This window comes from Asterias amurensis, chromosome 5 (genome assembly GCF_032118995.1).
Source record: "Asterias amurensis chromosome 5, ASM3211899v1".
Classification (NCBI taxonomy): domain Eukaryota; kingdom Metazoa; phylum Echinodermata; class Asteroidea; order Forcipulatida; family Asteriidae; genus Asterias; species Asterias amurensis.
Genome location: NC_092652.1, coordinates 7034164 through 7048261, shown reverse-complemented (window position 1 = coordinate 7048261; position 14098 = coordinate 7034164). Strand labels below are relative to the sequence as shown.

The 14098-nt window shown below is 38.1% G+C and overlaps 1 protein-coding gene across 3 annotated transcripts in view; it reads left to right on the top strand.

The window, feature by feature from the left end:
- Nucleotides 1-14098, top strand: part of LOC139937187 (transient receptor potential cation channel subfamily M member 5-like) — a 56114-nt gene that overhangs the window by 30820 nt on the left and 11196 nt on the right. For all 3 annotated transcript variants that reach the window (XM_071932248.1, XM_071932249.1, XM_071932250.1), the window contains 11 exons: nucleotides 13-196; nucleotides 1533-1705; nucleotides 2496-2593; nucleotides 4693-4830; nucleotides 5309-5362; nucleotides 6456-6585; nucleotides 7172-7373; nucleotides 10019-10244; nucleotides 10740-10826; nucleotides 11204-11292; nucleotides 13052-13196. In XM_071932248.1, coding sequence (XP_071788349.1) covers nucleotides 13-196; nucleotides 1533-1705; nucleotides 2496-2593; nucleotides 4693-4830; nucleotides 5309-5362; nucleotides 6456-6585; nucleotides 7172-7373; nucleotides 10019-10244; nucleotides 10740-10826; nucleotides 11204-11292; nucleotides 13052-13196 — 1526 coding nt within the window. The remainder of the gene's footprint in view (nucleotides 1-12; nucleotides 197-1532; nucleotides 1706-2495; nucleotides 2594-4692; nucleotides 4831-5308; nucleotides 5363-6455; nucleotides 6586-7171; nucleotides 7374-10018; nucleotides 10245-10739; nucleotides 10827-11203; nucleotides 11293-13051; nucleotides 13197-14098) is intronic.

The following is a 14098-nucleotide window of genomic DNA, read 5'->3' as shown; positions in this document are numbered from 1 at the left end:
TTATTTTTCTAGCAACTGTACCTGCTCTGTATCTGGTGTTTGGAGGTGGCGTTGCAGCTATTGAGACTGTGCACGATGTGGTCATCAAAAGCAAGTTACCAGTTCTCATTGTGCCGTCTTCTGGAGGGGCAGCGGATGTGCTGACTGAGGCCATTGAGGCATCACGACTAAGTGACGATACTGAGTTTGAGAATGGGTATGTGTTCATCTTTCCTCTATTTGGATATTAGTTAACTGGCCCGACACTAAAACCACTGGCCCCAACACTGACTGGCAGAGGGTGAAACCTGGACGCACCAACTCCAAAGAGGTGGTTTTAAGCAGTATAAAGGGCTTAATAATTTTCTGCTAACCAAAGTTGAGCAAGTTTGGCCAGTAACTTCACTCTGCCGCGGTGTCCACTGGCATTTGGCCAGCGGAGCAGCGTTAAGGTCAAACGCTGTACGAACTTCATGCGCCTTGTTAGGATGCCTTACAACCTCAAACTGAATGCAAAAATGAGCACGATAGTCAGCAGATGATAGGTTCAGAAAGATATTTCAGCCTGTAACTTTATTCCGGGTAACTACCCTTGGCAAATCTAAGGCAATTTGGTGTCAGGTTGGTGTAGTTTATTGGTGTCATCTGAAAAAAAAATTGGTGTACACTAAAACTACGCAAGAGTCCTCTTACTGGTGCACTTTTGTTGTAAGCATGGTTTTGTTTTGCTTAGCTTACTTTTTGTGCTTCTTAGAAGCTCTATGAAATTCAGGTCCCCTGTTCTGCCTACCCGCTGACAATCAGTTTACTGGCCAGACGCTAAAACCAGTGGCCTTGAACCTTGACTGGCAAAGGATGAAATCTTGACCAAATCCACTGATGAGCTGGTTAAGCAGTTATTATGGCTCAATAATTTTCTGCTAAGCAAAAAATTAGAAGGATACTATAGTCACAGATAATACGTTTGGAAAGGTATTTCGGCCAGTAACTTTATTCCGGGGTTATAAACCTTGGCCAACTCTAAGGCCAATTTGGTGTCAAGTTGGTGTAGTTTATTAGTGTCATTTGAAAAAGATTGGTGTACACTAAAACTACACCAGAGCCCTCCTATTGGTGCACTTTTGGTGTATCATTGTTTTGTTTTGCTTGTACTTGTTGTACTTATAGACCATGTGAACTTTGTGCATTCTTTGTGTATTCTGGCAGGCAAGATACTACGCAGGTCTGATGGAAAAGTTGGCATTAATTTGTGTCATAATTTCCACATAAATCCAAGAATTTGAAAGTAAAAGCTGTTTTGAGATGTTGCCCCTTTCAGTATATCAAAAGTTGATGGGAATTAGCAGTGCAACGATTTTATGTTTTATTCAATTTGGTTGTGTACAAATCCTGCCCGCAGGAAGTCATGGCTCTCTGTGGCTCTTTTGTAAATAATAATGTGACTACAAGTTTCCTTTATTGTTATTATTATTATGTCACAGGTCACATTGTCTATAGATATAAGCTCTATGAAATTCAGGTACCCTGTTCTGCTTTTTAAATCTCTTCTTTAGGATAACCTACAACCTCAGACTGAACGCAATAATGAGAAGCAAGATGAATATGGAGGAAAATAATCACATCCGCACCAAAGATCAGATCAATAAGATCATCAAGAGGAAACATCTCATCAGTATTTACGATAAAGACAGAATCGAAGAGGAGATGTTGAAAGCACTCATGAAAGGTGAGGATGAGACAGAAAAGATTAATCTCAATAATAATAAATAATAATACACGGTTTTTATATAGCGCTTTTTCTTCGGGTGTCTCAAAGCGCTTCCGACATTATTACCCCTGGTCACTGGCCTTAAATCATTCCTTAAACCATCTCAGCTCCCTGGGGAGTATACAGCCTGTGCGACAATTATATGCGCTACATGGCTAAACCAATCACAAGAACCATCTCTGCCCTCACAGGTACCCATTTACCCCTGGGTGGAGAGAAGCAATTATAGTTAAGTGGGATGCAGTAGACTGCTGTGCAAGTCTCGCATGTATTGGTAACAGTTGGTGTATCTCAACATTCATAGTACGCATTCAATAACAAACCTGTGAAAATTTGAACTCAATCGGTCGTCAAAGTTGCGAGATAACAATGAAAGAAAAATGTCCTAGTCACACAAAGTTGTGTGCTTTCAGATGCTTGATTTCGAGACCTCAAATTCTAAATATGAGGTCTCAAAATCAAATGCGTGGAAAATTACTTCTTTCTTAAAAACTACATTACGTCAGAGGTAGGTAGCCGTTTTTTCAAAATGTTTTATACAATCAGTCTCTCCACAATACTCGTTACCAAGTAAGGTTTTATGCTGATAATTATTTTTAGTAATTACCAATAGTGTCCACTGCCTTTAAGATTAGTCCTAAGTTATGACGAGCTCGTCCTGAGACTAGTTCTGACTCTTTGTGAAATCCACCCCAAATGCAACTCGGTGTTGTTTGACAAGTATCACTTTTGGTCTTGACTGTTGCAGCCAGCCGAGGGAGCAAAGTCGAAGATGAACTCCTGCTCGCCGCCATCTGGAACAGAATGGAAAGAGCCAAAGAGCTTGTGTTACAAGCACCATGGAAGGTAATGGTTGTCCCAAGACATTTTTTCCTTTGTTTTATTTGCAGAATTTTTCAGTGGTTTATTCGAGGAAGGGTCCTAAAAACTTATTCCTGGAGTGTTTTTGACAAGCAGTGATGTTGATTTTAGTCGGTGACTTACACTTAAGTTGCCATTTAAATTTGTTTTTGACTTGACTTGTTGAAAAATTACACGGCCCAACTTCACTTGTTCAAAATTTACTTGTGATTTTAAAAGAATTTACCAAAATAAATGTTTATTTTACGACAGCGCAATAAGAGTACATGTAACTTGGCAAAATTAAGCTAGTTTTTGGTGACTATGCCGCTGGTCACGATCACTATGTTTCATAAAATATGACTTGTGACTTGACTTGTCTAGAAAAACTGACTTGGTTACAACGCTTGACTTGACTTGTCATAACCCCTTGTGGGTTTTGTTCTATATACATGTGTATATTTGTTTATCTCTTGTTCTTTGTTTTGCTGTTTCTACAGGGCCCCCAGAGAGAACAGTGTTTTTACACTGATGGGGGCTATACCCTGTATAAATAATACTTCATAAAAATAATAATAATAATAATAATAATAATATTAAATGATTTGTAACCTTACTTAAAGCCATTATACACTCTTAGAACAGAAAAATAAATAAAAGATACACAGATTTACAAATAACTTACAGGGTTTACAGAAGGTAATGGTGAAAGACTTCTCTTGAAATATTATTCCATGAAATGCTTTACTTTTTGAGAAAACATTAAACAATTATCAATTCTCGATAGTGAGAATTACAGATTTATTGTAAACACATGTCATGACACTGCGAAACGTGCGGAAACAAGGGTGGGTTTTCCCGTTATTTTCTCCAGACTCCGATGACTGATTGAGCCTAAATTTTCACAAGTTTGTTATTTTATATACATGTATAAGTTGTGATACACGAAGTGTGGGCGTCTGAACAATACTGTTTACCGAAAGTGTCCAATGGCTTTAACTTGAGCAAAACTGACTTGTGACTCAACTTGACTTGAGAAACACTTAGGCCTACTTGTTAACAACACTGTTGATGAAATCTCAAAAGCCTAGTGTAATGTATGTTACTCAACCATCATTCTGCTACTAACTGAAATGCCCAAAAGGCTCTCAGATCTAGCTGCTCAATTGTAACAACATAAGGAATATTGAGGGTGAAGAGTGATGACAGTTCGCTTAAAGGCGATGGACACTATTGGTAATGACTCAAAATAATTATCATCATAAAACCTTTCTTGATTACAATTAATGGGGAGAGGTTGATAGTATAAAACATTGTGAGAATCAGCTCCCTCTGAAGTAACATAGTTTTCGTGAAAGAAGTAATTTTCCACGAGTTTGATTTCGAGACCTCAGATTTAAAATTTGAGGTCTTGAAATCAACCATCTAAAAGCACACAAGTTTGTGTGACAATGGCGTTTTTTTCTCACATTATTATCCTGCAACGTCGACGACCAGTTGAGCTCAAGTTTTCACAGGTTTGTTATGTTATGCATATGTAGAGATACACCAAGTAAGAAGACTGTCTTTAACAATTACAGTAGTGTCCAGTGTCTTTAAAGGGAAGGTACATGTTTGGTAATTACTCAAAACATATGTTAACTTAAAAACTGACTTGGAATCGAGCATTGGAGAGCTGTTGATAATATAAAACATTGTGGGAAACAACTCCCTCTGAAGTAGTGTAGCTTGTGAGAAAGGGGTTATTTCTCACTAAAGAATTAAAAGACTTCTAGCTAGAAGTATTTTACTCCTATCTGAAAGCACACAAGTTCGTCCAAAAAGGGTGTTTTTTCTTTCATAATTTTCTCGCAACTTCGATGACCAATTGAGCCCAAATTTTCACAGGCTTGTTATATTATGCTTATTATGGGATACACCAAGTGAGAACACTGATCTTTGACAATTACCAAACGTGTACAGCGCCTTTAAGATTACCCTCTATTGATACTAGTTTGTAGGTGGTAATAAGCTAGCATGCAATTGTTTGATGCCCCTCATATTGCAGGGTTTTAATGAAAATTGTAGAATTCTGTTGACGCCTCTGGTATTTTGTTACCCAACAGAACCATGATCTCTTCAGTGTTGTCTACTATTCTCTAGTCAACAACCAGTCAAAGTTCGTCAAACTTTGCATTGATGAGACGCAGTTTGACCTGAAGGAGTTTTTGTCGCAGAGTAGGTTGGTCAAGCTCTACAACGAGGTGAGAAATTTCAACTCATACACTCCAGGGGAAAACTGACTGGATGGGTAGATTTGAAAAAATCTGGGGGGGGGGGGGAGTCGACACAAAAAAACTTCAAAATTTATGAGACCTCAAATTCAAAATTTGAGGTCTCGAAATCAAATTCGTGGAAAATAACTTCTTTCTCGAAAACTACGTTACTTCACAGGGAGCCATTTCTCACATAGTTTTATACCATCAACAGCTCCCCATTACTTGTTACCAATAAAGGTTTTATGCTAATAATTATTTTGAATAATTACTAATAGTTTTCACTGCCTTTAAGAACAAATACTTGAAGGAGGAGCAAATACATTATATCCACAGAAGGTTCTTCTCTGATTTCTGATTTAGGAAGTGAATAGGTGACCCTTTAAAAGTTAAAAGTTTTACATAGCGTGGTTGTTTTGACAGTAGAAGTTTTATTTTGTCTCTTTGGTCATCTTTCTACATGTAGGTCAGTACGTCATCGGTTTTGCATAAACTTTTGTCAAAAGAGAGAGCCAAAAGGGTAAGTCTTAACACTCGGTTTCTGTTTGATTGCCTGGTAAATATTTTTATTTATCAGTCAAAAAATAAGCAAAAAATAGTAACTGGCCTGACGTTTTAACCTTAGCGGAGTCTTTCTCAAAGGCTAAAGAGAAAGACTTTGCTAGGGTCGAAACCTCAGGTCATTTACTGTTTGTTGCATTTATACAATCGGTCCGTTTGGTTGGTAGTTTGTTTGCAACAGCTACAATTCTATTTTCTCAGAACGAAGCACTTACAGAAAGGCACAAATCCATAGCATACAAAAAATTACATAAAATGGAATGTAACCATCTGACTTAATGACATCTTCAATTATTTTTACAGTTATTTTATAGTTACTTCGCGGTTATTTTCACAGTTTGATTGACATATGTGATGTTCCTGTTGAAAACCAGAGAACAGGATTAATATGCACTACAAATTTTCAGAACCAATGTTGTAGCAACGCGAGCGTTTTTCTGGAACTCCAAATAGAAAATTGATAATAACTTTAGATAGTAAACTTACAGGTGCCAACCATGTGTACAAATCATTATTTGGGAGAAGGGGTTTGTTCTTGAAACAGCCAGTATGGATTCCACATTTCAAACAGTATACTCTGCTCGTCTTCAGGAGAAAGCTTTCTCTTGAAGATGAGCAGAGTACACTGTTTGAGACGTCTTCCCTAGAAGTCAAACAGAGTATTCTGATTGAAACGTCAAAACCATACCGGTTCTTTTCAGAGCCAACCTTCCTCCAAAAGACATTTAACACATGGTTTTACACATACATAGGCTAGTGGGATTTCTGAAAAAAGGTGAATGTTTTTTTTTATTAGGGAATATTTTTGGGGAAAAGTGGGGAAGCAGACTTTTTAACACATTTCAGGTAAACATATGCTGAATCCCATAAAGCTCATTCCCAAGTGAAACTAGCTGCCGATTGGCATGTGTTGACCTTTCTTGAACCATTTTTAGCAGAACATATGTAACCTGGCAACCAACAATTATAAGTGATACGTCTGTGCCCTGATGTTGAAAGTCACAGAACAGGATTGAAACATTTCTGTGTTGCGATCTTTCAATCTTATGCAGAAGGGTTGTCGTTTCACACTTGGTGATGTTGCTAATGTCTTGAAGCGTCTCATCTTCGACACCTACGAATCGTCGTACCCAGCTGATAAAGAAGACGAGGTGAAGATGAATTCCAGTGGCATTGATGACGGTGAGTAGATCAACTTGATCGATGGTTGCCACAGCCACAGAATCGAGAGAGAATTGAAAAACACTTACTTTTTACAGCTGACTGTTTCGCAGGGTCACAAACATGACAAATAGAATTTTCAAAGCATCTCGTACTTTGGAAACTGACCAGAAAAGTTAATTTTAACATCTCAAATATCTTACCTGTTTACAAGTTTAAAGGCCTGTCATGTTTGATAACAGATATCCTAAGAAGAGACTTTGCCCATGTGTCTTTTTGCATTACCTGCAAGCTCCATTAATGCAAGAGGCTTAGAATACAACATCCTTTTCATCTGACAACTAACACCTGTTATCTCCATGTAATTCCTTTTCCGAACAGGACTTTGGATCATGCACAAACCAGTTGGGGTGCTTACTGGCCCGGGCAGATTCTCATCCATTAAGTTAAATAACCCAATTAATTCAATGTAAACACACCCACTGTTGAATAGGATGTTTTGGTTTTCGGGCAAAATGCAGAAAATGTTTATTGGAGCTTTACCGTAATACATGTATGTCTTGTTCCTTTTTTTCCCTGAGAGTTTTCCCTTTTTCCCTCTCTCTAGATGGAAGCACCTTCAAAGACCCCATGAAAGAATTGTTTGTGTGGGCCGTTCTCCAGCAGCGCTGCTCGATGGCCAAGCTCTTCTGGAAGAGAGGAAAACCTTCGATCGGGGGTGCTTTGTTTGCCAGTAAAGTGCTGAAGGAAATGTCAAGTATGGTCACGTTAAACCCTCAAGCGTCTTCCGAGATGCACAAGAATGCCAAGTAAGGATTTTTTTCTACACATGATTATTTTCTACATTGATACTTTTTTCAAAGGCATTGTTAACCTTTGGTAAATGTAACCCACTGTGTTGTTTCAATCCTAAAAGGTTGTAGACCATAAACTTAAACTGTGAAGATTTTATCGAAAAGATGAGTGCTTTTAGAGATATTGCTGACAGATCTGGAGCGTTTGTGTCAACGAGGGGAAAGTAATGTGCAGTATAAATACATAAACTTAGGAACATTACAGCAGTAACTCTTCAGCAACCACTGCCAAAAACAAGGGGGCCCAAACTTCTCTTAGTGATGAGTGTAACTGCATGGAGACTTTTACGTCCCATCCAAAGGACAAAGCAATAAAGGTTAAGTGGCTTCCTTAAGGAGTTTGGTGTTGAGACAGGGACTCAAACCCAAACTCTGTTGATCAAAAACACCAGAGCTTGAGTCGTACTCTTCATTGCTTGGCGACGACATGCCTCGTCATAATAACTAATAACAACAATAATAAAGACATTTATAAAATGCCTAATGCAAATAGGCTTTTAGCGCATTAAAGACACTATTGGTAATTGTCAAAGACCAGTCTTCTCATTTGGTGAATCGCAACATATGCATAAAATAACAAACCTGTGAAAATTTGAGCTCAATTGGTCTATGAAGTTGTGAGATAACTATGTAAGAAAAAACACCCTTGTCACACGAACTTGTGTGCTTTCAGATGCTTGATTTTGAGACCTCAAATTCTAAATCTGAGGTCTCGAAATCAAATTCGTGGAAAATTACTTCTTTCTCGAAAAACTACGTTACTTCAGAGGGAGCTGTTTCTCACAATGTTTTATACCATCAACCTCTCCCCATTACTCGTAATCAAGAAAAGTTTGTTGATAATAATTATTTTGAGTAATATATACCAATAGTGTCCACTGCCTTTAAAGAGAACAATGAAATATTTAATGAGTGAAGGATAGATTACAATGAAGCAGGTTACAAATAAGCAGCTTCAAACAAATGTGTTTGATTATTCACAGGAAGACTATTCCAAAGAAATGGAGCAGCGATATGAGAATGATCTTTATTTTTTATTTTACTATTTTATTACCTTCATTGCACAAACACATAAAAAAATTACATTGGTGCAAAAGGGAAACCCCGAACAGGCACACAGGCCAACTAAATGGAGACCCTTGTTCATACATCAAAAACCAAAGGACATGCACAACTACAGGCAAACAACCGAAGAAAACAAAGAAATACTATAAAAATAATATAAAATCACAAAGAAGAAGGAAAAACTACAATTTAAAAATGGCAAAAAATTATTGCACAAGTATGATAAAAATATACAGGAGAACCGTTCTATCCAAATTAATCATCACTGGCTGGTGAGTAGTGGCCAAGGAGGCTAGATTTAAAAAGAGAAAGAATCTTTGACCATACACAAATTGGAAGAAGCTCTTGTAGTTGTTGTGAGCAATTACTGTTGAGATGATCTTGAAGTCTGAGTATAATACATGTTGGGGAAGTATGGTAAACAAGTTCAGATAAATGAGCATAAATTGTAGCTTTGCCAGTTTACTAGCCCTCCATGCCAATAGTCAATAGTATACAAATATTGACTGCTTCGAGTGCTATGGTTAAAACTATGACTCCCGAGGTGATCCACGGAGCGTTCTATTTTCCCGAGGCGAAGCCGAGGGAAAATAGAACGCTCCGGGGATCACCGAGGGAGTCATAGTTTTTAACCATTGCACGAGTAAAAGCAGTCAATATTTGTTTTATAACACCCCAAACATTTCTAAAACCTGTATTATTATTATTAAGTTACAGACCTGAATGCTACAATCCACGGACGACGCGAACACAGATTGCAAACACTTTTACCTACTGTGTTGCATGTAGTGTCGGACAATCCGAAATGGTTACAGACTATTAATTTATCATCCTCGTACACGCAACGGACGTCTGGGTACTGCACGCCGTGTGCTAGTCTGTCGGACTAGCACACGGCGCCATGTGCTAGTCTTCGGAATAGCACATGGCAAACCGACGCTCTATCACACGGCCGTCGTCTAGCAAAACTAAGACATGTCATGTGACGCGCTCTAAACCAATGAGCAGGCACAATACTTGCAAGGGGTGTTATAACCTGTTTTATTGTCACACATTTTCTATACAGTGAAATTCACTTTGGTTGGCCAGTCTATACGCTACATGTGTATATAAATAAGTTTTCTGGGAGTCTGATGATAGGCTATGCCCTATAACAAATGAACACTATGCGCACATTCTGCAAAGATAACAACAGTGAAAAGTTGCAGACCCCCAGAAAACATATTTAAAAGAACTTTTATTATTCAACAGCCTCATTGCAATGGTATAACAACTGTTCGAGTATGATTGCAGTCAGCTCTGATAGCTCTATACTGTACTAATAACCATTGCTTTTCATCCTTCGGATGGGATTTAAAGCTGCTGGTCCCGTGTGTTGTGTAATGCATGTACATGTACAATGTATGTAAAAGAACCCAGCATGTGCACCAAAAAAAAAAAAAAAAAAAGGAAGGGGTTCACCTTGAGTGTCACTGAATAAGGGATTTAAAGCACGCTACAGAAGAATCCACTATTATTATATTTTTGTTTCACAGGGAATTTCAGATAATGGCCATAGACATTCTAAGCTTATGCTTTGCTGAGGACAGGCGCCGGACATCCACACTCCTCGTACGCAAGATGCCTGATTGGGGTCATGTGACGTGTTTGAACCTGGCTGGCGCGGGCAGGAATAAAGAATTCATTGCCCAGGACGGTGTGCAAAATCTACTGAGTGAAATCTGGATGGGTAGACTATCACGTAGCACTGGGCTGTTTAAGGTTAGTACATGTATGTAGGATTTGGAAACTTTGCATGGTGGAAAGATAGCTTATATAGAGAGGTTTTGGGTAACACTATGTGAATATCTCTTTTAAGGTCCATCAGTTCATTTTGTCATGGACCTTCCTCTTGGGAAAAATTGTCTTGCCTCTTAAATGAATAATGAAGGCCTAATAAGGATTTACCAAGTTTGGCTAGCAACCCCCAGATATTGACAGAAGGAAGACCGCCAACTTTCCCTTGTGCACTACTACCTAAAATTTGGTTGCATGGCTTTGGACTGGCACCCCCGAACAACGATTTTGACAAAATAGCGAGACCACCAACATAGGGCTGGATAGCTCAGTTTGTAGAGTGCTGGCACGATAATCCAGTCCAACACTACTAATTAATTTTTGTTCAACTCCAAATTCTTTAAAATTCACCTAGTCGTTTTCCCTTGTGGTTTATAAACTTAATTTTTTCTCATTCCACAAACTTGTTTTATTTGTCAGATTTGGTTCTGCATGTGTGTACCGTTTTCTTGCCTCTGTTTGGTTACCTTCATGTCCAAAGATGACCCCAGTGTACCGGTCAAAACAGTGAGTCATGCCTTTTTTGCTTTGTCATGTTTTTGACATCCAAGTTTCAATTTTCATATGCTGTACACTTGTATATGTGTGCATTAACATGATTTTAAAGGCACTGGACACCTTTGTTCTTCTCACTTGGTGTATCCCTACATAATGTTAAAATTAACAAATCTGTGAAAATTCTGACACAATTGTCATCAAAGTTGAAAGAGAATAATTAAAGAAAAACACCCAAATGAGAATACTAGTCTATGACAATTACCAAAGGTGTTGAGTGCCTTTAAGATTAATACAGGTGCATTATAATCGCCTATTATTATTATTATTACCATGATTGATGTGGAATTTGAATTTAACTTGCAAATTGATTGCTGACTGCATTGCAGATGATGAAACGTAAGGCTCAACAAAACGATGACTATGAGGACCTCCCAAAGATGAAAGTCAAGCAGGGTTCTGTCGACGGTTACATGTCGTGAGTTTGAGAGCTTTTCAGAATAACAGTAATATTTGATTCATTAATACCCGAAACAGTTTCTCTACTCCTATTGGTAGAGAGCGCGTCACGTGGGGGTGTTTAAACGGTTGATAATGACCAGTGTTTATAACCGGCTGGCTTCCGCGTGTCAGGCGCGCAAGATTATCATGCGGAACGCGATTCATAGCTATTAGTAACAGTGCGTAATCTATTTCTAAGCGCGCGCACAATAGTCTCTTCACAAAGTTTTTGAAAAAAAATATTTCAAACCTCAAATTTTCAACTGTCAAGTGTCTGTAATTGTATTTTTTTAATGTTTTATTAACAATAGGGCATTTATAAATGGGAATAAAAGAGTAGTGACTCATTCTTAAACGTCCGTTTTAAACCTTGCAGGGTGATTGCTTTGTGCTAAATTCGACCCTGCTGGCTTTAAACGGCTGTGTAAGAACTCGTCGCTACCCTTTTTTTCCCTTATTTTTATATAGCACTTTACACACCCGAAGGGCATCTCAAAGCGCTTCCAACATTGTTACCCCTGTATGGGCTGTTTAAGTTATTCCTTAAACCATCTCAGCTCCTTGAGAACAGCCTAGGCAACAAATATGTGCTACTAAATAAGCTGAATCAATCACAAGAATGATCTCTGACCTCACTGATACCCATTTACCCCTGGGTGGAGAGGAAGCAATTATAGTTAAGTGTTTTTGCTCGAACAGCTTGAATTCGGTGCTCTTATCCATGTGGTCAAGACACCCCACAGATAATGTGTATCTTTCATTTATTAATTCTGGTTGTAAAGCCAAAGATTCTCAGAGAATAACGTATAATCATTATACGAACGAAGAACCCCGCGAAGAGAAGATAAAATAGGAAGTTTCAAATTTAAGATGTGGGAGAAAACTATAGGGAAATATTCCAGGGAAAACACACGCAGTCAAGTACATGTAGGGACTGAAAACCCAATTCACATGAACGGCCAAACCATGATGTGGAAAAGGACCTAATCTGTGTGGTTGCCTTGTCATTCAGATTTACCCTGTTAAGACATTAGGGGAAAGTTCTGTTAAAGAATGTCCTAGTTTGGCCACAAAAAGTCAAACGATTTTTGGCTTTTCAGTGAGCGAACTTAAAGGCACTGGACACTATTGGTAATTTCTCAAAATAGTGATGAGCAATGAAGAGCTGTTGATAGTATAAAACATTGTGAGAAACGACTCCCTCTGAAGTAACCTACATGGTGTTTTTGAGAAAGAGGGAATTTCTCACCACTCAAATAGTAAAAGACTTCAGACCTGAAGCCTTTTTAGGCAGCTGATGATAAAGCACACAAATTTGTGCAACAATGGTGTTTTTTCTTTCATTATTCTCATCACAGACAAAATTTTCACAGATTTGTTACTTTATGCATACATGAATGTTTTTTTGGGACACACCAAGTGAGAATACTGGCCTTTGGAAAAGCAACTAATGAAGATAACAGGTGTAAAGCCCGGTTCATACTTCCTGCGAATGAGAATGCGAAGCGAATGTTGACGTCACACAATTCGCAACATATATTCGCAGCAGTTTCAGCTCTGGGCAACTCACTTGCGAATATCGCTGCGAAAGGGTAGTTGTGACGTCAAATTCGCTTCGCATTTGCATTCACATTCGCATGAGGTATGAACTGGGCTTAAGTCGCCAGACAAAAAGGATGTGTTTTTTTCTTCTAAGGAGCATCCCATAATGAGATCTTTATGATTGAATATTTTAGAGTTGGTGCTTGTGATGAAACTGATGGCAAGGAAAGAAATCGACACACTAATCATCAAGGTGGCTGTCTCCCTTACATTTATAACTGCCTCTACAATATGAAATTGTTCTACGAAGCGCCAGTGATAAGCTTTCGTTTTAGCTTGGTAAGCAACAAAAAGTTCAAAGTTCAAGTAGTTCTTCCACAACATCATCATCACTATTTATGTCAGGCATGCAACTTTTCAGCCGATTTCCTTGTTTTCTTTTTTTTAAAATGCCATAGAAAACTGAAAAACACTGTACAAAAGTCGAGTGTGATTGGCCATTTCCTCTTTTTCTTTTTGCAATTAGAAAGTTGAATGTCTGTTTAGTTGATCAGTTCACACACTGAAGAGATGATTGTTTTTGTTTATCAGAAATCAGCTGTTTAAATGATTTCTGTGATTTATCCTTTTTTTCTTCCCTTTGTATGTTGGGTGATTGTTATCCACTGAACCTTACAAGTTTAAAAAATTTCTCCTCATCTGTCTAAAGCCTTCTCCATATCACGTTATGTTAAGGTTTTAAAATAAGTTGATTTTTTCTTTAAATTTGCATGGAAAACCAACGCTAACTTCAACTTTCCCAAGTCTGTACAGTACATGTATGTGTACTAACTCTTTGTCTTTTTTGTAGATTTGATCACTTTCCATGAACTTTAAAGGAACACTTTGCCTTGGATCGGACGAGTTGGTCTTCGAAAACCATTTGTTATGAAATGCAAATGGTTAGATAGATAATTTTAAACTAGAACATAATGATTCACACAAACATGTCTCAAAATTGCACGGTTTTCCTTTTACGTTGCGAAGAAACACGGTCGGCCATTTTGTGGAGTCAAAATTTTGACTCCATAAAATGGCCGACAGTGTTAGATTGTGACGTATAAGGAAAACCGTGCAATTTTGAGTGATGGATCATTATGTTCTACTTTTTAAAATATCTTTCTAACCATATACATTTCATAACAAATGGTTTCAAACGCTTTTCAAAGACCAACTCGTCCGATCCAAGGCAACCCGCGTGT